This window comes from Salvia splendens, chromosome 8, assembly GCF_004379255.2.
Source record: "Salvia splendens isolate huo1 chromosome 8, SspV2, whole genome shotgun sequence".
NCBI lineage: Eukaryota > Viridiplantae > Streptophyta > Magnoliopsida > Lamiales > Lamiaceae > Salvia > Salvia splendens.
Window position 1 is genome coordinate 26,124,766 of NC_056039.1, and position 24,223 is coordinate 26,148,988.

Consider the following 24,223-nt stretch of genomic DNA (forward strand, 5'->3'; position numbering starts at 1 on the left):
GCAGAGAGTTTTAGTTTGGGAGGGAAGTAGTTAAGTTTCGAATTTCAAATTTAACTTTATGGGAAGGCGTACTGATTGCTGACCTCATGCCTGCAACCGCATGCTGCAACCGTTCCCATTCCAAGTTCTCTCTCACTCTAAAAAATCCCCAAAACTCTCTCTCGGAATACCCACATTTCTTTAACCCTAATTGGAATTTTTCTTCCAAGTTCTTTGTGTAATTTTCAGATTTAAATCATGGAGAACACACCAAATGCAGGGAATCCCACCGCATCGACCGATTCAAGTGCAACAACGTTTATGTCATAATTAATGCAGAAATTCGGCGGTCCAGAAGAGGTGATGAAAGCCTTCGCCATGTTCACGACGATGATGAAAGCAACACCTACCGCGTCGACAACCACCGCCGGAAGATTCGACGGTCCAACTCGCTGTTGTATATGCAGTAGCCGAACCATTCACCAGCGCTTCCGAGAAAGACGCCGCAGTAGGCGAAGAACAGAGATAGGAGGCGGATCTGGTTGCAGGGTTGGAACAAATGGCGGTTGGTGATCAAAGGATAGCACCTGTCGTTGAGGGGGAAGCCCCTGTTATTTCTGCAAGTGTTTGTGAGGGGGAAGCCCCTGTTTCTGTTGATGGTGTGATTGAGGGGGAAACCCCTGTTTCTTCTGATGGTGTTTCGGAGGGGGAAACCCCTGTTATTTCTGAGAAGGTTGTTGAGGGGGAAACCCCTGAAAGGTTAGTGGGCGGTGAAGCCCTAATTTCTGACAGTTCTGTTATTGAGGGGGAAACCCCTGTTTACATTGAGGGGACAACCCCTAGTTTGTTTGAGGGGGTACATGCCCCTGTTCTTGATGAAGGTTCGAAGCCTAAGGAGAGCAGGCTCGAGTTGGTGATCGATCTGGAAGAAAATCCGGTGGGCGCAGACTCACCGGTGGATAAGAAAGAGGCCAGGCGTAAGGCTCGACGAAACTTGTGGGATGAAATCGAGGATCTCACTATACCCACGGAGGTGGGAAGCCTAGCCCCGGGATCTGAGGGCGTGCAAGAAGAGGATACCCCTAGGTCTGGAGGGGAAGAAGACGAAGCAGAGGAGCGCCGCCTGGCGGCAGAGCGAAAAAGGAAGGGCAAACATGCTGCTACTTCCCGGGTCAAGAAGTCCAAGCGGACAAAGGAGGACAAAGCTGTGGAAGCTCAACTCCCAGCCCCTACTAACGTGCCATTCGCCAAGGAACCAGTCGGGCCTCCTTCGTCTAGTGAATCCGAGGAGGAAGAAGCGGATGAGCCTGAGGAAGAATTGAACTTTGGGCCAGCGGAAGTCTGGATAACGAAAGGGTTGTTGGAAGCCATGGGAAGGTTCGAGGATCCCAAGAGAACGGCGACTTATAAGGAACGATGTAGTTCGGGAAAGCTAGCAAAGTTCAGAAAATGGTATGTTCGGGAGGAATTGGTGGAGATAGACTCCGATGAGGAGTTTCGTCAGTACATTGGCGTGATAGGGTTTGAGTGGCTGTTAAAGCATAGCGATGCGGAGGTGCCAACAGTCCTTGCCCGAGAGTTTTTCTCCACTTTTCGCTTGAAGCCCACCACTGATTTGGATGTGGATGCTATCACTTTTCGCCTTTTTACAGAAGAACATGAAATGAGTATCCGAGAATGGTCCCTCAGGCTGGGCCTGTTTACCCGCGCCGAAGACGACAATGGAATTTGGAATGATCGCGTGGTGGGACCACCGAAGTACACGCCCGGATTCAAGCCGCAATCTGCTTGGGAGTTTGTTACGCATCCGAAAGTGGGACAGTTCAAGACTAGCTACTCGAAAGCCTTCCTTATCGACAACCGAATCATGCGCTTTGCTCAGACGTTCATTAGCTACAACTTGATGGGGACCGCCAATTCTGCTTTGACTACAGCCGACCTATACTTCACATGGTGCATGGCCAAGGGCGTGAAAGTGCATCTGGGTTATTGGTTAGCCCAGGCCTACCATCAGATGGCAGCAAATCCCTCTCGTCACATGTACACATGTCACCTTCTAGGTGCCTAACTCCAACGCAACTCGATTATAAAGATTGTCAAGTCTGCGCCTGAGGTAATGATGTGCGAGCCTCCGGAGCTTTTTAGTGTGGATTACTTTTTCAACAAAGGCTTGTTATACATGTGTGGGAAGGATGTTTGCTTTTATGAGGTCGGTAGAGTGGAACCCCTAGTTAAGCCAGAACAGGATGTTGTCGAAGCTGTTGCCAGTGTTGAGTACGAGGAGTTGAAAACGGAAGTGGGTGTGATGCACAAGGAACTGGGTGAAGTTAGAAAGGAAATGGGTTTGATGAGGACGAAGCTTGGAAGTGTCAGGGAGGAGATGCAGGCCCTCAAAGGGCGCATCACTGTTTTGGTAGGAAAGTCATCTACACAGAACGATCGTATGGCGGAGGCCGTCAACTTGATGATGATGATGACAAAGTGGCTGAAGGAGAAATTTCCCGAGCCCCAAATGAAATTGCCCGCAGGACCCATTGGTGTGTCCAAGCCGCAAGGGCAAGGAAGTTCTTCCATCCAGTAGCCCCCACCAACGTCCAAGCCCTTGGCAGCCCCGTCTGCTACGAAGCCCGTGTTAGTTAAGAAGCCAGTGTCTAGACCGAGTGAGAAGGAGAAGGATAAGCCGGAGTCGCCGGCGAGGAAGAAAGTAAAAGTGATCCGACCCTACGTACCACCCCAGTTTGGCTCCCGAGGGGGCCAAACCCCGAATTGAACCCCCCCCTTTGACCAAGTAACTTTACTTTCGGTTTTCTTTTATCTTCTTTCAGTTTTATTATTATGTTTGTTTGCTTGCTGTTTGTGTTATGCATTTGTTTTTTCCAGCATGCGGCGTGTTGTATATATTTGTCTGCGCCTATATGTGTCTTCTCCCACTTAGCCCAATTTTTTATCTAAGTGTGAGAAGTTTGTGTTTCTTTTGGGCATGTTGTGGTTTTTGTTCTATTGTCTTTTCTCCCACTTAGCCCGTTGCTCGGTCTAAGTGTGAGAAGTTAGTATCATTTGTGCGTGTTTGTTGTTATGTGTTTTGTTGTGTTCTGTTTGTACTTCCCTGTTCCCCCCTTCACTAGGATAGCTTGGGGACAAGCCTGAGTGAAGTGGGGGGGGGGAGTAGTACAGTTGTGTTTAATGTGAATAGGTGTCCTTAGGTCTAGGATTTTGTTTTTGTGTGTCGCATGAGCTAGTGAATACAATACTACAAGATTCCCTTAGTAAGAGCAATTGAAGATAGGATGCATGTCAACTTTGAGGCCTTTTTCCATAATAAGCTGAAGTCGGTTTGAATGAAGTAAGGACGATAGAGGATGCCTTAGATGACCTAGTTGTGAAGCCCCACTATAAATGTGAGTTATAAGCCTATACACTTTGAGCTAACTTGAATAAAAAGGGGCCACCACTTGATGCTTAGGGAGTAGAGTCAAAAGGAGAAAAAAAAATAAAAAATGGGTTCTGGAGGTATAAGCTGGACGAAGTCCAGAGAAAAAAAAACTCGGAGGTATAAGGTGGACGAAGTCCAGGGGAAATATAAAAAGGGAGAAGAAATAGCAAACTTCCAAGGGCTGGAGGCAATAGTTACCTGACCCAGGAAATAAAAAGGGCCTGTAGGAAGGAGAAACTCTCATAACCCGACACATCAGTGGTATAATATTGACTGAAGAGTGATTCGATCCTAACATCCCTGGTGAGAAATGAGTGATCGAGTGAATCCAACAATTAGGAAGTCAATAGGCTATCTTGACGAACTGACAGGCCGATTAGGTAGAAAAGGGAAAAGGGAGGATTTGGAGACTATAGACGAATCGGATAGACCTTAAGCTTGTGGGGATGACTGCTTAAAAGTTGAACCTAGTTCATGCCTTTGTGTTTTCTTTGTGTTTTTCTTTAAGTGTTGTTTTCTCTTTGAGTCTGTTTTATGTCTAGGTCTAGGAGTTTATGTTTCGTTTGTGTCTATGGAGTCGGTCAAGGATAACCATGCATTGAAATTCACCTTATTTCTATTTTTCTTGTCTTCATACTTGAGGACAAGGATGGTTTAAGTGTGAGCAGTTTGATAAGGCTAATTTCATGCATTGGTTAAAGGGTTAAATTTGTGCATTTACGGGTCTAACACATCTTTTTAAGCCAGGTGTTTAGAATTCGCCAGGTCCAGGAAAAAGAGAAGGATGTTTGCATGGCGCAAGGAAATGGCGATAAAAGTGAGCATTGTGGAAAAATGACCAGACGGAGGAGATCAAGAAGCTGAAGGGTAGAACGGAGATTTCTACGAAAGCTTCTAGAAGATCAAACCCGCACCTATATAAGGAAGAGAGCATGCATTTCAGAAAAAAAAGGAGGGTAGGAAGAAAAAAAAGAAAAAAAAAAACTTTTTTTGGAGGCTGGGGGAGTTCTCGTCTCTCGGCACTTTTGGCTCTCTTAGCTCACTCACACACTCTACACACTCTGGGGGTTTTTTCAGAAACTTGAGGGTTACGGGTTTCAATTGTTGTTACGTAGTTGGGTAACACCGTCCTTGAAGAGAGCGAAGATACAATTTATTGCTTTCGCTTTAGTTTGTTATCGCGAATTTCACCGAGCTTCGTTGTTCGATGCTCGGCTCTGTTTTCTGTCGAATTCTCATTTTCTATGTAAATTTCTATTTCTGAATTTACTTTGCTGATGTTGATTTCGATCATGGATGCATTTGGTTTTGAGTTTGTCGTAGTTACTGTGATTTTTGCGTTGGTTTACTGAGTTTGCGCAGAATTGTTGAAAGCTTGTGCTGATCGGGATAGATCGGTTGAATCAGAAGTTATGGAGTTGATTTTGTTGGTTATTGGGTTCGGAATGCTTGGATCCGGAGTGGAATAAGCATCCAATGTTTGGATCTGAAACAGAGTGATCGGAGTTGATGCCTAGTTTTCGTGTTTTCGTTTCATTCTGTCTAGTACATGTAGATCTGTTTTATTTTCAGCTAATTGCAAGTTTCCGACGTCCTAACTTTTACATTCCGTTTGAATATGGAAATATGCTCTGTTTTCTACATGTTCATGTGTGATTCAGGCAATGAAATGTAGATAGTTGTTAGTTAAATCCTTAGTTTGTTATTTGCAGCTTTTATTCCGTATTAGCTGTTTCTGGAAAATGGTCCACGTTGTTTACTCACTTTCTGTCTAGCTATATTAGGAAGTTGTTTGCTCGGTCTAAGAAGTTAGTTTAATATCTCGCAGTTATGAGGAAGTTCGATGTCAGCATGATGTTTTCAGTTTCCTAGGTCTAGTGTTTAATTCGTTTCTAGGTCTAGCAGTAGTTATACCTCAACCCAAAATTGTGTGGCAGCAGCCATTCACCATTTCCAAGGTCTTCTAAATGCTTTCTTACGCGTCCATCTTCGTGGGATCAATCCCTGTTTCCCTGTACTAATTCATAGTATAGCGGGTTGAGGGTTTTGAACGCAGAATCAATGTGTCCAACGACTGAGATTTCTGATATCCTCTAAGTTCCTAGACCTTGTGATCTAGCGGATTCTCTGGATCTGAGAAGCTTGACCTAGCATTAAAAGCATACACGTTTCCAAATCGAGCTTCAATACCCCATGTATAATGGAGATCGCAAAGCTTTGTAATGGAACTCTTCTTAATTTGATGTCATTACTTAAAATCTTAATCTAATAAATAAGATTAACTCTATATTATGATCATATGCGCGAAGTCATCATATATAAAGATGCGTTAAAATAAATATAATTCTTATTGCAGAACTACTCGTTACATCACAAGATCCAATGGCTGAGATTTGCTTTGATTTTTAATAGAATTTCACTTATTGACCATAGTGCGCCCCTATATATATACATATATATATATATATATATATATATATATATATATATCAACTATATATATATATATATATGTGGTAGTGATAAAATGCAAACTCATATATTGTACAAACTCTAAACTATAATGTGTTCCGTTAAAATACATCAACAAATGAATAAATTGTAGCCACAGAAAATATCAACACAATATCAACCGTTGACGTGTGTTGATATTTTCTGTTGCTACTATTTTGTCATCTGTTGACATTTTCTAACGCTCCAGATTACAGTTTTGAGTTTGTACGATATTTAGAGTTTGCATTTGATTATATTCCTATATATATATGGATGTATTCAGATTAACGTGTAAAAAACTGTTAAAAAGGAAAACTAATTTCATCCATTGATTATGTGTGATCTGATGGTTGATATGGAAGCCACTTGGAATTTAAAAATTAATAAAATAATCAAAAAGGCTAAAAATGGTAAAGCACAATCGTACATGAATTCGCTACATGATGTAGTTATATTTGTACATCATGTTCTATTAGTACATGATGTTAATGTATGAAAATGGTATTTTAATGTACGAGTCTCACACATTAATTTACGCATGTGACTGAATAATGTACACATTATCATAGGTATATCGTACATTACTATCCGACTCATGCTTTTGTGAATTTGTAAATGCTATATAGTATAGCTTCCATCCACAAAAGCATGAGTCAGACGATAATGTACGATATACCCATGATAATGTACATTACCGTACATTATCATGGGTATATCGTACATTACTATCCGACTCATGATTTAGTGAATTTGTAGATGCTATATAGTATAGCTTCCATCCAAAAAAGCATGAATCGAACGAAAATGTACGATATACCCACGATAATGTACATTACCGTACATTATCATGGGTATATCGTACATTACTTATCCAGTAATGTAGCATCATATTAATTCCCTTAGGGTCGAAAGTTAACATCATTCACCAAGGGTTTAGTAGTCCATGGGGCTAGGGTGTAGTACCATCATATTAACATAACGTTCACTAATCGGAGGAAGTTAGATCCAGTCCCCTAGGGTTAACTTATCCATACGGCTAGGGTATAGTATCCACAAGATTACCCTAGTAAACATTGTGTTACTGAGTCGGTACTAAACCCTATCCTCATGGATTGCTAAACCCTTGGGGAATGGATATAACTTTCGCCACTCATTCAATAAATTATAATCTACATTAAGCATAAGGGAAATATACATTAAAACACATTAATGTATACATTAAGTTAATGTACTAATTCATATAAATGATGTAACAGTAATATACCCAAATTACCCTTTAATGTACGCAAATAGTATAATAATGTACGGCGATGCTTTTAACCATAGCCATTAGATTAATAGATCCAAGGGATTATAGTAGTCCTATGTTTTATACTAGGGGATGATAAGGAGGATAATGCACATATATAGGGACAGGGATGTATTAAAATGACAACCCATTTAAAAATGACACTATACCACCAATGTTATGAATACATGCTGAGGTGTGGTGTGCTTATTGTGATGTAATAGTCAACCATTACTTCGTATTGTTGATTGCGTAGTACTCCCTCCGTCCCGGGCTACTCGCTCATTTCCTTTTCGGCTCGGAGATTAAGGAATGAGTGTATAGGAAAGTAAAAAATGACGGCTGTAGGTGAAATTTTTTACTAAAAATGGAAAGAGTGCAAGTAACTTGGGACGCCCAAAAAGGAAATAAGTGCGAGTAGTGCGGGACCGAGGGAGTAATATTTTCCTAGTTGCTTGTGTATGTAATATAATATGCTTATCGTAATAGTCATTCCATATTTGTGTTTTCAGTCCGTTTCATTGTTAATTAATTGTCAATTATTTCTTATGCTATACAGTTGCATGTGTGCCTGATTACTCCGACAATCTCAAACTATTCGTTGCTCAGAAATTCAAAACCATAGACAACGGAATTGCTTTCTATGACGCTTATGCCCGTGCTTCTAGTCTCAACACACAGAATTTTCAGCGGTTTGGTGTCGCTAAAATAGAAGGCTATTAAGTTGAAAAATAAACCATTGCATAGGTGTAGGAACATTCAGGAATTGGGCCACCGTGACTCCAAGAATGGCAAGTGGGTGGAGAAGAAGATGAGCAAGATTGCTTGTTTATGATTGTTTTGTTGCTTGCCTCTGATTCAGGAATTGCATATCACAGTTTTTGTTACCTTTTTAGGGGAATTACTTTATTATCAAATCTAAATATTGATTTGATAGCAGATTGCTTGGATACATTGTTTTTACTGCTTTCATATTCATTGTTTCCTCATGTAATAGTAGTGCTCTTAAAGTACTAATGTATCACTTGGCAATTTGTACTTGGTTATATATTTTTTTACCACATTGCAAATCGATTTGTGATTGATTACGGATAATATTTCCAATTGATTTTTGGGAATTAGATTCAAGGCAAGCAATATGTATTATGTAGACAAGCAATTAATCAAATGCAGTGAAGCAATTTACTATTATTTTTATGCATAAGTGAAGATAAAACAATCCATAATGTTTAATCAAGCAAAGCACCACAACCCCTCAAGAAATTTTCCATTTATTAAGCAATCAAATACGCATTGCGACACAATCAAAAAACAAACCATACTAAACGGATCTGTACTCAATTTTCAATATTCCAAAACTCTGAGGCATGGTCACCGGTACAGTCAACCACATTTACATTTTACAATACGAAAAAAATGTTGGAGTGTTATTTGTAAATCCCAACTGAAGTTCTCGACAACTCATTACAAGGAGAATCAATCCTATCAGCAGTGGCGTTGTTGTCTAGAATATATGTTTCTTCTTTCGTAGGCACATTTCTTTCATTGTATCCAGCAAAGCAAGGAGAATAATATGGCAACCACCAACACATCATACGTTAACAACTATTGCAATTCCGAAACATGAGCAAGCACACAAATTGGACAACATAAGCAATTATCACTCACTAGTCAAGCAATTTATTTTGGTTTTTGGAATGAGATTTCATGCAAGCAATCTGTATTACGTAGACAAGCAACTAGTCAAGCGTAGTGAAGCAATTCACTACTTTTTTGTGCCTAAGTGTGGATAAAGCAATCCATATTGTTTAATCAAGCAATTCACCACACCTCGTCAAGCAACTAATGCATAAGTTGAATAAAAAAATTTGCATACATCGATCAAATAATTGCATACAGAGAAATACCAAATTGAAAACGATTCGTAAAATTGCATACACATCAATTACCCAACCATCAATAGCAATATCAAATCAAAAAACTGAATACACATCAATTACCCAACCAGTCGCGTCGAACGAGCAGCTATAAAAATCACACAGCACTGCCCTTCACCAGACGGAATCATAAACGATGGGAGAGCAAGGTTGGACAGAGTTCAGCAGCGACACTCATTATTCCGAGGACTGCTGCGATGCTAGGATGGAGGCGAAGAGAACTAGTGGAAAGCAACGATTTCTTCCTAGGGTTTCTGGATTGAGGGCGCCAATTAATTGCAGAGAAAAAGGTGGGACAGAGTTATGGTGGAATGAGAGAGAAATTTTTGAAGGGGTTGGCAGCGGAAGCGTGCGTAAAATCCGATCACATAATTTGATTTATTTAGCAGATTATTTAGACAAATTCTATTCGCGTAATTATCACATGTATCATGCTCATAACTTGAATTAAAACATGCTTTAACATATTAAATCCCTAAAACATGCTTACTACGGAATTAGTCAATTTACCTCGTTGATTCAATCAAGAATCGATGATGGCTTGCTCTGTCTCCTCGTGAAAATCTTCAGTACTCGACCTCGGATCTTCTGACTGGTGTCCCGGACTGTACACTGATATTTGTGTGGGCAAATCTCACCAGCGTACTAGGACTTGAATAACGAAGACAGAACTCTGCTCACGGAGGAAGCAATTTTTGAACTCTCTCTCTTTCTGAGGGGGACGAAATTCTGAGTAATAATTATTATTCATCTACCTTTCTGTCTCCTCTATTCTCCTATTTATATTAAGTCAGATATTGGGCCCAGTCAGGGAGGAAGAATTTGGATCAGACCTCACCCAATTAGCTTTTTACTAATTAAATTGAACCCACAATTTAATATAAGCTTATATTGGAATATTACAAGCAGCCACTATAGAAGTAATATTGCACTGCCTCTCCAAATCTGAAATTACGAGTATTCCGGGTTTCCTTTTTAAGTAAGTAATTTATTTCCCGTGCTTAAAATGGAAACATCCATTAATTAATTAATGTCTCCTATGGACATAATTAATTAACATATTTTAATCTCCAAGAGTAGACTCAGCAAGAAACTCTTATTTAGTATTCATAGAGTAATTAAACTCCAACTAGCTAGGTTCCGAATAATAAAACCTTGTTTCGAGCTCCTCTCGTGGATGTTATCAAACGAGACTCTCCTCGCACACGATTCAACGTAATAGCAATCCTAGCACCGCTAGATAACGATCACCACTACCCAATATACATGGATTGTTGGGTGACGAAAAACCCGCACATTTAGTAAGTCAAAGTAGTAGATACTCAATATCGTATGCTCAATGCTAACGTACATTGATTAAGAAATTAATTATCAAGACCTCGTCTTTCAGTAGATAGCATAAAGACATGTCTTGCTGTTAGATCCATTCAGTGCTATACCACACCAACGTCATCTTATTTCAATAGGGCTTAGAAATAATCGGACTGACATTGCAACCTTTCAAGATAGGTAGTCTAGGCCTATCTGGGTTGTGAAATTCTGTTTTTTCTTTGTTCAGAACTGACCGTGTTACCTTAAATTGGACGACGCCCACAACCGGTCTACTAGAACAAAGACTTAGACTTTGTTACGTTCTTATACATTTAAATATGCAATAAACAACCATTAAATGTAAAACATAACAACATTATGACAAAAATAATCTGTTTTATTTATTGGAAAATAGCTTATAGAGTTTTACAGTATTCAATCACTCGAAAAGCGATTTATAGTATACAAACTCTAACAATTTTCTCAATCACAATCCAAATTAACGTGATTTCAAATCAATTTTCTCAATCACAATCCAAATTAACGTGATTTCAAATCATGTATCAGTTTCATTTATTAAAATGACAAAAATACCCATACAAGCAATGTTCTTCAGATAGGCCAAGCAATTCATACTCTAATCCTGCAAATCAACCTCATCCATCTAATTAACAGACCGAATGACTAATAATGGTGTTAAGTTGTCATTTTAACTATGGTGTCACCATAGTGCTCCCTGGTAGGGACGTATTCATATTCTTTTTCTAATTATTATTCATTCTTCCAACTAAATCTCAACCCCACAATTTGAAGATCTAATGGCCGAAAATAGTGGCACATGTATTTACTTAAAATATTTAAAAATTTCGAAAAGGTCATTTTTTGTACTCTCAGTGAATTCAGTTATGGTAGTTTCCTTGATTTACTCCCTCAAAGATCAGAAAAATACGTTTAATTCATTCTCTTATATTATTAGAATAGATTAACTGTTATTGTTTATTACCAAAAAAATTCATCTAGAACGAGTCTACAGATTCGAATTAACTTTGTTTTAATAAATATCCTTTTGATCATGTCTATTAACAATATATTTCAATCGTAGCCATAGGTTCATATGTCATTTAAACATTAAAATTTGTTTGACTAATAATACAACTAGAGAAATTTCGAAGAACATATAAGATTAAAAAAATAATAATAATAATAATAATAATAATAATAATAAATAAATATAAATAAATCTACCCGTTAGTAATTAATCTAATGTAGTGTATACATCCTTTTACATGTATAATGTACAAAATCAAGTAATTAATGTATACTAAACCCTAGATGAATGACTGAAACTCTTGGACTTACTACATACTACACCCTAGCCCCAAGGATTACTAAACCCTTGGGGAAAACAAGAAACGTGCACCGAACAATCAATCTCGGCCAAACTTAAATTAAACTGGTCAACAAACATTTACATTACAGCTCACAAATCGTCCATTATTACAATAAAACAACCATTACATAATCGCATATGTACATTATGTGTATCCGTTAAAAACTACTACCTAGCCGATATAATTTCAAAACCCTAGATGAATGACTGAAACTCGTGGACTTCGACGACGGTTTTAATACGTACTACATACTACACCCTAGCCCTAAGGATTGCTAAACTCTTGGAAAAAACAAGAAATGTGCATCGATATATTACTCACGAATTTGTGTAACAAAACAAAACATAACATACGATGGATTACTCAAGCAAATCGTAATTTCAGTTAACAACTAGCATTGAAAAACATTACAGGCAAAAAAGTACTTACCTTCTTCCATTGTTCAGTAAAACGCAAGCGATGACTGAGGCCTCCCTCAAATCGGTGTTGTTAGCGAATAAATAAACACACGGTTTTCTTCGATTATGAAAAACAGAAACGAATTTAGGACCTTCATGTGTTCAATGGAGAACAGACACTGAAATTTAAGGGAGAAATGCCAGATTGCATCGTGAAATCATTGACAGAAACCGCTGAGATTTTGGAAGAGAAAATCAAGGAAGTTACCATAACAAACTCATTTGTGTATCCCAATTTTGACCTTTTGATTTTTTTAATCAATAAAATTAAATTCATGTGGCATTATTTTTGGCCATCTGATCTTGATATTGAATGGCCGAGATTGAAAAAGACAATAGAACAAAATATGGAAAAAAGATATGAATACCTCCCTATAGGGTTTTCATCTACCAAAATAAGTCCCTAAGTATAGAAATACAGACCATATATGGACCGTCAGATTTGGAGATTAATGGCCACGATCTGGATTGACTCATCATTTTTTTTGGGTCATAATAAGATGGATTTGTGTCATGTGAGGGGTAAATTGGGAATCGAAAAAATAAAGAACTGTCATTCTGATTTATAAGAGCGGATTAAATGGGAGTAATTACTCCACACGCTAAGTTGGTGTTTGGGTTCCCCATTCAATTTCACTCTATTTCACCAAAAAATCATCCCCTTTCCATCAAATCCACAAAATTGGTGCTTGAACATAAACCCCTAATCTACATAATCAACGAAGAAGAAATCCTACTTGAAGATTCTAAAATCGACGACGACGATAAACCAAACGCCTTCTTCAACAATGGTCGACACGCGAGCTTCTGGAACGGCGGCATATAACAGAAAAGGTTAGTAAGATTTTGTACACCGATTGACTGAAATCTGACCAAATCTAACCAAATTTTCACTAGAATTGGTTGGATGTAACGTAGTATATCAAAGATCGACAGTGAAGAAGAAGGTACCGCTAAAACCAAAAGCACAAAAAGGTATGTCGACTACATTTTATAGGTTTTGAATGAATGTAGTTTTGATTCTTTTTGGGAACTCTGGTATTTAATTGTATTTTTTTTGTATAAGCAAAAGGTCAAAGTTCCACACAAAACTCGACTAAACTATGGTGGCAAGAAATAATCATTGCGCATTATTGAATAAAGAGGCGGCATCCAAACATTATGCAAAGGAGAGCAAGAAAACACCGATCAACGTAGAAAAGATGATAGCAAACTACAGATCTTAATCAGTGGTTATGTCATACCTAAAACTACTGAAACTTTTTGTTCATTTCTTTATAGATTACCACTATTTTAATTAAACGATGTTTAGACCTTGTAATTCTCATTTTTTAGACCATGTTTTATATATGTCAACTGGATGTTATTGTTACTATATATTATTTCATCTGTATTTATTTTTGGAGTGTATATGTACTATTAATCTAGCTTATGCTGCAATTTCCAATTAGAGCTATTCGCCTGTACAATTATTCTGTTGGTATCGACAAATTTAAAGATTAACCACACGTTAATATGACCGAAAAATACAACAATAATGACCCAAACAATACCTAATCTTTTCTCTATCTAACGATATTATTATGACTGAAAATTGCACTTAAAATGACCTAAAATTGGCCTTTAGAATAAAAAATTAGTCGTTTGAGTAAAACTGCACTTACAATGACCTTGTAATGCTTTCCTCTTGTTTCTTGTAGACGATATACCATGTAATGCCGATTACTCGATACATTGGGTCATAATAAATGAATATTTGGGTCATAGCATAGTATGGTTAATTTGTGTCATAATAAACCAACATTCGAGTCATGACATAAAACTACTAAGTACCAGAATGCCTCATACAATTCTGATTGATATGTTCGTATCAAACAAACTGAAGTAAAATACACAATTATTCTCATGTTTTTGACATATTAAAAAAATCAATATTAATACGACCGAAGAATACACAAACAATAACCCAAATATCATCTATTTTTTGTGACATACTAAACGAATATTTGGGTCATGGAAACTTATTGGTAAATTGGGTCATAATAATCCAATATTCGAGTCATGACATAAAACTACTGAGTACCAGAGTGCCTCATACAAATCTGAACGAACTAAGTAATTTAAAAAAACCTGACATTGCAAATAAAATGGAGTCCAAAAAAACACTTAAACTGACGTTACTTCAAAAAAGAGAATACATGGTATCAAAATTCAGAATTTCTTCTAGACCGATGCTTTTCTTTCTCTTTGAATTTGTCGCAATTCCTTGAATCATGGTGACCCCACTCCTGACATATCTTGCATTGACGCAAAGGCTTGCTCTTAAGCTTCAAAGCCTTCTCCACTCTTGAGGGGACTCTACTAGGTCATTCAATAATACAAACATGTCATTCATTATATAAACTAGGTCATTCTTCTGCTGCAACGTGAACTCGTGACATATCTCAACATTTTTGCAGATGAAGGAGACGAATGAGACGACGAAGTATTAAAGGATATCAAACACACAAAAATTATGGCGTATAAGTAAATCACAAAAACAAATCTTCAATATTTTTTCTTGAATAAGTATAATGGAAGATTGAAGGGATTGCCGATGAAGGAGATGGAGGATATGTAGGAAATGGAGGAGTGGTGAAGAAGATGAAGTTGATGATATTGAATCAGTTAACTAATTAATCACGCATAAAGAATCTTAATTGACAGAAGAATAATGCAAGATTGTAGGGATTGCCATAACAAGACAGTTGACAAAATATCATTTCTATCCTTATACGATTTTTTATGTTTAAAATAATAATACTTAAGAAATTAATGGATCCATTAGATCTTTTAATCTTAAGATCAAATCAGCTAATCCTATGGCCCAAAATCGGCCTGTATTTCTTGATTTAAAGGCATTTTTGTTTTGATCATATCCCCCTCCCTATATATATATCTATATATAGGGGTGCATTATAATGATAACCCCAATTTCCGTAATAACCCTATAACTAAATCTGGACCACACATTTTTAAAATCACGTGGTCTAGATTCAAACTTAGATTTACTTCATAAAAAAAAGCGCGGGGGTAAATATGTCATTTCGCTCATGATAAAATTTTCGTATCCAAATTTCGCTTATTTAATTTCTGAATTTCGCTCATTTTATCATTTTATCAGTCAGTCAAAAGTATCATTTTATCAACTCAGAGTATCATTCTATCCGGCAAAACTATCATTCTACGCAATAAACCTATCATTTTATCATTTTATCAGTCAGTCAAAAGTATCATTTTATCAACTCAGAGTATCATTCTATCTGGCAAAACTATCATTCTATGCAATAAACCTAACATATATCATTTTATCAATCAGTCAAAAGTATCATTTTATCAACTCAGAGTATCATTCTATCCGGCAAAACTATCATTCTATGCAATAAACCTATCATTTTATCAGTCAGTCAAAAGTATCATTTTATCAACTCAGAGTATCATTCTATCCGGCAAAACTATCATTCTATGCAATAAACCTATCATTTTATCAGTCAGTCAAAAGTATCATTTTATCAACTCATATTATCATTCTATCCGGCAAAACTATCATTCTATGCAATAAACCTAATATAATCGGCACAATACATAATATACAAACCTACAAAGCAGTAAATGTATCATTTTATCAACTCAGAGTATCATTTTTATAAGGTTACTGTCATTTTATCCGCTTAGATTATCATTTTATCAGGTAAAAGTATCATTTTATTAAACAAAAATGTCATTTTATACACCAAAAATACCTATCATTCTATAGGCTGAAAGTATCATTCTACCCGGCAAAACTATCATTCTATCGGCTGAAAGTATCATTCTATCCGGCAAAACTATCATTTTATGCAGTAAACCTAACATTTATAAGCTAAAAGTATCATTTTATCAACTCAGAGTATCATTCTATCCGGAAAAACTATCATTCTATGCAATAAACCTAACATATATCATTTTATCAGTCAGTCAAAAGTATCATTTTATCAACTCAGAGTATCATTCTATCCGGCAAAACTATCATTCTATGCAATAAACCTATCATTTTATCATTTTATAAGTTAGTCAAAATTATCATTTTATCAACTCAGAGTATCATTCTATCCGGCAAAACTATCATTCTATGCAATAAACCTATCATTTTATCAGCCAGTCAAAAGTATCATTTTATCAGCCAGTCAAAAGTATCATTTTATCCGGCAAAACTATCATTCTATGCAATAAACATATCATTTTATCATTTTACGTGATATTTGGCGAAATTCAGAAATTAAATGAGGGAAATTACAGTTTTACCCCGCACTTTTTTTTATGAAGTAAATCTAAGTTTGAATCTCAACCGCATGATTAGAAATATGTGTGGTCCAGATTTGGTTATAGGGTTATTACGATATTTAGGGGTTATCATATGATCACGACTATATATATATATATATATATAGGTATAGGATTGTATTCAAATCCTTTTTTCATATTTTCTCCTATTTCCTTCTTGATCTCAGCCCCACGATTTTGTCATCCGACGATTAGATTGATGTCACGTGTCATTTAATAATGCAGATTTTCAATTGAATAATGCACACCGACTAATAATGCACCGTTATAGTGTAATAATGCACATTTTCAGTTGAATAATGCACACCGACTAATAATGCATCATTATAGTGTAATAATGCAGATCATCTGGACCGTTGATGAATGAGATCTAACGGTCCAGATTAAGAAGGAACTTAAATCTAAGGGGAGAAAAGGAGTTTAACGCAACCCGGTAGGTATATATATATATATATATATATATATATAATAAACTACACTCTTGCACTGAAAATTATATATATAAATATTTATTATAAGAATTATCTTTATATGTTTATTACAAATACATAAAATATTTATGATTAGTAGTTCTTCAATAAAAATTGGTTATCACTTAATTACAATCCTATATATATCTCTATTTTTGTCGGTAAAGGAAATTGAATACGATCATTTTCTCGAAGCGCATATACAAAAATTTATTGATAATGGAATAAAATAGATGTCTCATAAAGGCATGGCCCCTTGAAATGATCAAACCTATGTGAAGAAGAATTGATATTATATTTGACTTTATACAAAAGGTCCCCTTCTTGGTCTCCACTTTTTGCATTTTGGGAGTTAAAGCTGAAGAATGAAAGTGCACTTTTGCATTTTGATTTTTGAGAGTTCAATTTAAAGCTGAAGAATGAAAGTGAACTTTTTAGCTGCTTACATCCCCACACCACGTAATTACATAAGCAAATCATACTTCAATGTACTACTACTACTTTTTTACTTGGAAAAATGGGAGTCGTAAAATTTGATGCCCATATCTCTCCAAATTTGGTAATATTTCATTTTTAGCAATTAAAAAATATTTAGAAATCATATGTGCTATTTTTAAAAATGTTCAATTCGAAGTAATTAGACCTAAATCGCCAAATTGTAGCTCTAGCACTCTTAATTAAGTTTCTCTTCTGAACTTTATCAATATATGATTACTAGCGTATAATTTTACTAAATTGGGTTAATTGATACTCCCTTAATATAGAAATAGGGATAGTGATAAAATGCAAATTCTAAATAGTTTACGGACTCCAAACTATGATCTGGACCGTTAGTAAATATCAACAGATGACAAAATAACAGCAACAACAAAATGTCAACACAGCATGCATCAACCGTTGACACTGTGTTGACATTTTGTTGCTATTATTTTATCATCTATTGACATTTTTCTATGGTCCAGATCGTAGTTTGGAGTTTGTACAATATTTAGATTTTGCATTTGATTACATTTATAAAGGAATGTCTATAGAAATAAAATATAAATTTTATATCAACACTTATACTACTACTAACTATATCTTAGATGGAAAAATATAAATTTTACTTTTGTACATGTTAATGGAGTCTTTGCCCTCTCTTCACTTTTAACTACATCCTATTGAGTTGTTGAAGTTAGGTCTAAATTAGTCTAAGAATTCAGTCTCAGATCATATTTTATTTCCTAATCTCAACACTTTTTCTTGGGTAGTAGATTTGTTTGTTGTCTTCCTTCAAAATCAATATTTGTCTTACTATATAGTTAGCATATCTAAAAAAAGGTAAATACAAAAATATAAGAAATCAAGACAAATATTTCAAAAATACAACTGTAGTGTAGAATGTGCATGCATGTGTGAATATACTCCAAAAGTCCAAATCTCTCTCTCCCTTTCCCCACTCTCTCAAATTAGCCTCACATTTTCTTCATCAAACCAAAAAAATCAAACCCCCAAAAAAAAATGCACATGCTCTTCACTCTCCTTCTCCTTGTCCTCAGCACCTCTGTTTCCGTTACCGGAAATGCCGAGCTGAGAGCGCTGATGCAGATAAAGGCCTCCTTGGATCCCGGAAACAAGCGGCTATCGTCGTGGACGGCCGACGGCGACCCCTGCGGAGGCGCGTTTGAAGGCGTCGCCTGCAACGAGCACCGCAAGGTCGCCAACATCTCGCTTCAGGGGAAGGAGCTCGCCGGAAAGGTGCCGGCGGCTCTGTCGGAGCTCAAGTGCTTGTCCGGTCTCTACCTCCATTACAATTCCCTGACCGGCGAAATTCCGCCGGAGATTGCTAATCTCACCGAGCTCTCCGATCTCTATCTCAACGTCAATCGTTTAACCGGCGAAATTCCGCCTCAGATCGGAAGCATGGCTTCTCTTCAAGGTTTGGCAAATTTTAGTTTTGAATTTTGTATTTTTTTTGGAATTAATTTCGCCACGAGGTTTTGATGATTTTGCAGTGGTGCAGCTGTGCTGCAACAATCTGAATGGAAGGATACCCGCGGAGATGGGGTTGTTGAAAAAGTTAAGCGTGCTTGCGCTAGAGAATAACGGGATAACAGGGCAGATACCTTCCAGCTTGGGAAATTTAGGGATGTTGAAGAGATTGTATTTGAACTCTAATCGTCTCTCTGGCTCAGTTCCGATCTCATTAGCCAATCTCGTCTCGTTACAAGTGCTTGATGTTCGTAACAACACTCTCTCTGGAGTTGTCCCTCTTGGTGAGAATGAGCTGCTCTGTTTCAAATCCTTTTTTTTGTTGTTGTTGTTGTATCAAAATCATGTGTTTGTTAATTTCTTTCACAATTTCTGAAGCTCTGAGGCATTTGAATGAAGAATTTCGTTTCGAAAACAATCCTGGCTTGTGCGGCTCGGGATTCCCTTCTCTTCGAGCTTGCACTGCTTGGGACAACGCGAACCAGGCGAGCACGGTACCTACAGCGAGCATACCGCGGTCAGCGCCTCTCCCGTTGAACTGCTCGCGCTGCTCTGGCTCCTCGTCGCGTCTCCCACAGATGGGTATTGTTGGAGGAGCCATTGCAGTGACCCTGGCGTTAACCGTGGTGGCATTGCTCTGTGCTGTCAAGTATCGTCGTGCAAAGCAGAAAGTCAGCCATAAATCCGACACCTCCGAAGTTAAGTCTAAAGATCATTTGCACAAGGCTATGAGCCATCCTTCTCCTCAAGAATATTACCATGATGAGATATCATCTCCTTGTAGCAAGTTCAATCTTGAAGAGGTGGAATCAGCTACGCACCATTTCTCGGAGGCGAATCTGCTGGGGAGGAGCAAGTTCTCCGCGGTCTACAGGGGAACGCTCAAGGATGGAGCGGTTGTGGCGATCAAGAGCATCAGCAAGACAAGCTGCAAGACGGATGAGGACGAGTTCTTCAAGGGGATGAGCTTGCTCAGCTCTCTTAGCCATGAGAATGTTGTCAAGTTGAAGGGCTATTGCTCTTCCAAGGCTAGAGGGGAATGCTTCTTGATATACGAATTCATGCCGGGAGGGAACCTGTCTCGCTATCTTGATGGGGAAGATGATCACACCATCCTTGATTGGCCAACAAGAGTCTCAATCATCCATGGCATTGCAAAAGGTAACTAATTGGTATACTGTTACTGTATATCTTATATTATTACATATCTTGCTTGGGAGGAGGGGCACCACACCATCATAATGGTTGCTATAAATGTAGCATTGATGAGATATAATGGTCCACATACTAGAGGGAAAAGATATTCAAGATTTGATCTAAAATATAATGTTAATTTTACTCATTGTTTTTACCTTAAAATTTGTATTTCAGGCATGGAGTATTTGCATAGAAATGAATGGAACAAGGGTGGCATCATCCATCAGAACATATCAGTGGAGAAAGTTGTGTTGGACGAGCAGATGAGGCCTTTGATTGTGGACTGCGGCCTCTTGAAGCTGCTGGCCGACGACGTGGTCTACTCGGCACTGAAAGTGAGCGCGGCGCTCGGGTACATGGCGCCGGAGTACATAAGCACGGGGCGGTTCACGGAGAAGAGCGACGTCTATGCCTATGGTGTCATCATCCTCCAGGTGCTCTCCGGCAAGACAGTGCTCTCCACGGCCGTAAGAGCGGCAGCGGAATCCGGGAACGTGGGAGAGCTGATGGACGCGAAACTTGAGGGGAAGTATAGTGAGACTGAGGGCGCTGGGCTCACAAAAATGGCTTTGGATTGCACCAATGATGATCCACAAAGTAGACCAACAATGGAATGGGTTGTTAGAGAGCTGTCTTCATTGTTAGTTGAGAGCATCTCTAATGTGTAAATAATGCTTCAGAGGAGCTAGTATGAAATATAGAACTAATGTGATTGAGAATAATTCCTAAATATGGCATCACCAAAGCTTTTACTTCATCCTATTTACCTTGAACAATCAAATCCAGAAGATTACACAACAATAAATTAAAAATGCCAACCTTTAGCTCTCCAATACCTTTGGGCATTTTCATTTAGCCGAGCATTTCTCAACTTGAGAAATAGCTTGTAAGCCACATCCACTTTATTTGAATCCATTAACCTATTATATAATTTGCTAGAAATGATTTTGCTAGGGAATAATCCCTTGCTAATACATTCCTCCATTACCAGCACTGCAGATTCAAGCCTCCCTGTGTTGCACAGACCATTTACGAGATACTCATAAGCCTGCATATCACAACCATACCCACTTTCTTGCATTTCCTCCCACATTTTCAGCAGCATTCCACACTTTCCAAACCTAGATAGCCTCATCAGTAGCAGCTTATAGCCCGTCATCGACACTCTACACCCTGCTTTCCTTGCCTTGTTGTACACCATCAATGCAGCATATGGCGGACCGTAGCTACACAAAGGTTTCAAGATCTCAGTCAAAGCCCCCGTTGAAGGAATCACGCCTCGGCCAAGCATCACATCGAGCAATTCGATGGCATCTGAAACTCTTCTTCTTTTGAGGAAATACAGTATTATCCTGACATAAGTATCCACGCTTGGCTCAAAACCATCATGCACCATCCCCTCGTGGTATTTCAACGCCCCACTGATGTCGTGATTAGCAATACAGTTGAAAATCATAGCATTGTAAACCTCACTACTCAGTGCACTCCCTTTCTCCTCCAAGTAGTTGAAAATTCTGATCGCATCATCGAATCTACAAGCTCTGCCGAACCCCTCAATGACATAGCTATGAGTAACACAGTTAGGCACAACTCCATCATCCACCATCAACTTCAAAAATTTCTCAATTTCAGTAACTTTACCAAGCTTTGACCATCCTCCTATGATAATATTATACATCGAACTATCACACTGCACCTTCTCTCTCATTCTATTAAACAACAAGCATGCTGTTCCTACATGTGATCGCTGCGACAAGCAATTCAATGCAACACTCAGAGTTTCCTTATTGCATTCTAACCCATACTTCTCCAACTCCCCAAAAATTGTTGTAGCTTTAGAAACACGGTGAGCGCGAAGATAACTATCCATAACAATGAAAAGGGTCTCAGAATTCAAGCTTACCCCTCTCTTCCCCATATCTTTCACTAATTCCATCATATGCACAAATGATTTCCTCCTACCCAATGCTTTAAGCACTATATGGAAGGCACCAACACCTTTAGACAAATTTGGCTGCTCAATTGCCCAATTGAAGAACACTAACATCGCCTCACCACTTAAGTCTCCCATGTTCACTACATTAGAAAATACTTCATCATTTAATTCTACACCAACCCCGCTCAAGGCGGTATGAATCGCAACTTTGCCGGGGAGCTTCTGCAGAAAAACTCCCCGCAGCTTATCTTCAGGCGGCAGAAAATCATCGGCAGCCCTAATATCACTGCAAGAAGAATCCACATCACTAGGGCTGCGGACTGAAATATCATCGGCAGCCCTAACATCCAATAGATTGCAAGATGAATCTACATCACTAGGACTGCGAATTGATATGGGGAAAATATCACAGAGCTGGTTCAGTATATGACATTCACTGCTGGTAGAACTATTATTTTTTGTGGTATTTACAACAAGTTGATCTGTCGAATAATGAGATGCAAAAACCAGATAGGAACGGTGGAGCAGCAGAGAGCTGCACCTGAATTTATTCCATGAAACCCCTCTAATAAACATTATCTCGATTGGCAGCACGGATGTTTCGATCTGATTCCTGCAACCCTAATCCCTAAACAAAAATAAGTAAATAAGTGAAATGTAAATAAATTGTAATTCAAGCAATAATGTGAAAGAATACTTAGCTTAGCTCAGCTCAGCCTTTATAAAAAATTATTCATTGCTAAGGGAAGACAATAACTTGTCCATAGAAACAAATTCATTTGTGATAATACTATGTCTCTTTCATCTGGGCATTAAAACGAAATATAAAAAACTGCAAAGAACAGAAATGAATACTCTACAGCTTTGATTGAGACATATCAAGTATGAAGTCAGTTTTGGTTGAGACATTTCACCAAACAGCTGGAGAATATTATACAAAAATGAATTGAAATCAACAAGCACGTATTCATTTTGAAGGAATCCCAAATTTTGTCAAACAGTTGAGCTGAAAGTTAGCACTAACTGGAACTACTCATCTCATGTAAAAAACAACTAATCAAGTATAAAATCGGAAGTCTCTCACTAATTTATGCGCATTACCCTTTTTCGATATATACAAGCATAGGTTCGTTCTAGTCAAATTCTGTACATCACGCAACATCCAGTTATTAGTAAATAAAACTCAAACAGTTTGACATTGAAAATCAACATCTCACAAATCTTACTCTCCCAATTTTTAAATTGAGTTCCAATTTGAGAAAAGTTAACGAATTTGCAGATGTCAAAATAAATTCGAACAAATAAGATGGAACTAAGTAAAAGAAGAACGAGAAGTTAACTTGATAAAGAGGGCGGCGAGCACAGTCGACGGCGGCAGCGGCGGGGAGCTGACTTGCCGGTCGGTCGGAGAGAATTGGAAGAAATCCATCTAAATGGAGTCGGGGGCTGTAGGAACTAGATCCATTATTAATGGGCCGAATAACTACAAGTCGGATCACAACACAATTTATAAAATGGGCCGAATAACTACAAGTCGGATCACAACACAATTTATAAAAAAGGAAAGGCCAAAACTGGTGCCGGACACATATGCTCAATTTATGCCGGACACATATGCTCATTTTATGATTTTTGTCATATATTTTATTTTTTGAATTTTTGCATCCTGAACATTTCAACTCGGATCACAATTGGTCCTACACTAACAATTCCGTCAATTTTTAAACGGTTTTAACCCGATTTTGACCGATTTTGATGGTTTTAACAGTCCTATTCGAGTTAAAACCATTTAAAAATTGCTCAAAATTGGGTTAAAATCTTTTAAAAATTAACGGAATTGTTAGTGTATGACCAATTGTGATCCGAGTTGAAATGTTCAGGATACAAAAATTCAAAAGATAAAGTATATAACTAAAATCATAAAATGAACATATATTCAGGACCAGTTTTGGCATTTACTCTTTATAAAATAAATTATCTGAATATCGCACATAAAT

General features: G+C 37.7%; 2 protein-coding genes across 2 annotated transcripts; one reads left to right on the forward strand and one right to left on the reverse strand.

Annotated features, from left to right (window-relative positions):
* The first annotated feature begins 18,511 nt into the window (after nt 1-18,511).
* Nucleotides 18,512-21,047, forward strand: LOC121744892 (probable leucine-rich repeat receptor-like protein kinase At5g63930). Its single transcript, XM_042138578.1, has 4 exons — nt 18,512-19,040; nt 19,117-19,377; nt 19,472-20,254; nt 20,465-21,047. Exons 1-4 carry the CDS (start codon nt 18,623-18,625, stop codon nt 20,956-20,958), a joined length of 1,956 nt encoding a protein of 651 aa, XP_041994512.1. The 5' UTR covers nt 18,512-18,622; the 3' UTR covers nt 20,959-21,047.
* Nucleotides 21,010-23,708, reverse strand: LOC121744898 (putative pentatricopeptide repeat-containing protein At5g43820). Its single transcript, XM_042138587.1, has 2 exons — nt 23,567-23,708; nt 21,010-22,854 (listed from the first exon to the last, which is right to left on the reverse strand). The coding sequence occupies exon 2, from the start codon at nt 22,800-22,802 to the stop codon at nt 21,096-21,098; it is 1,707 nt and encodes a 568-aa protein (XP_041994521.1). The 5' UTR covers nt 22,803-22,854; nt 23,567-23,708; the 3' UTR covers nt 21,010-21,095.
* Nucleotides 23,709-24,223: the final 515 nt, after the last annotated feature.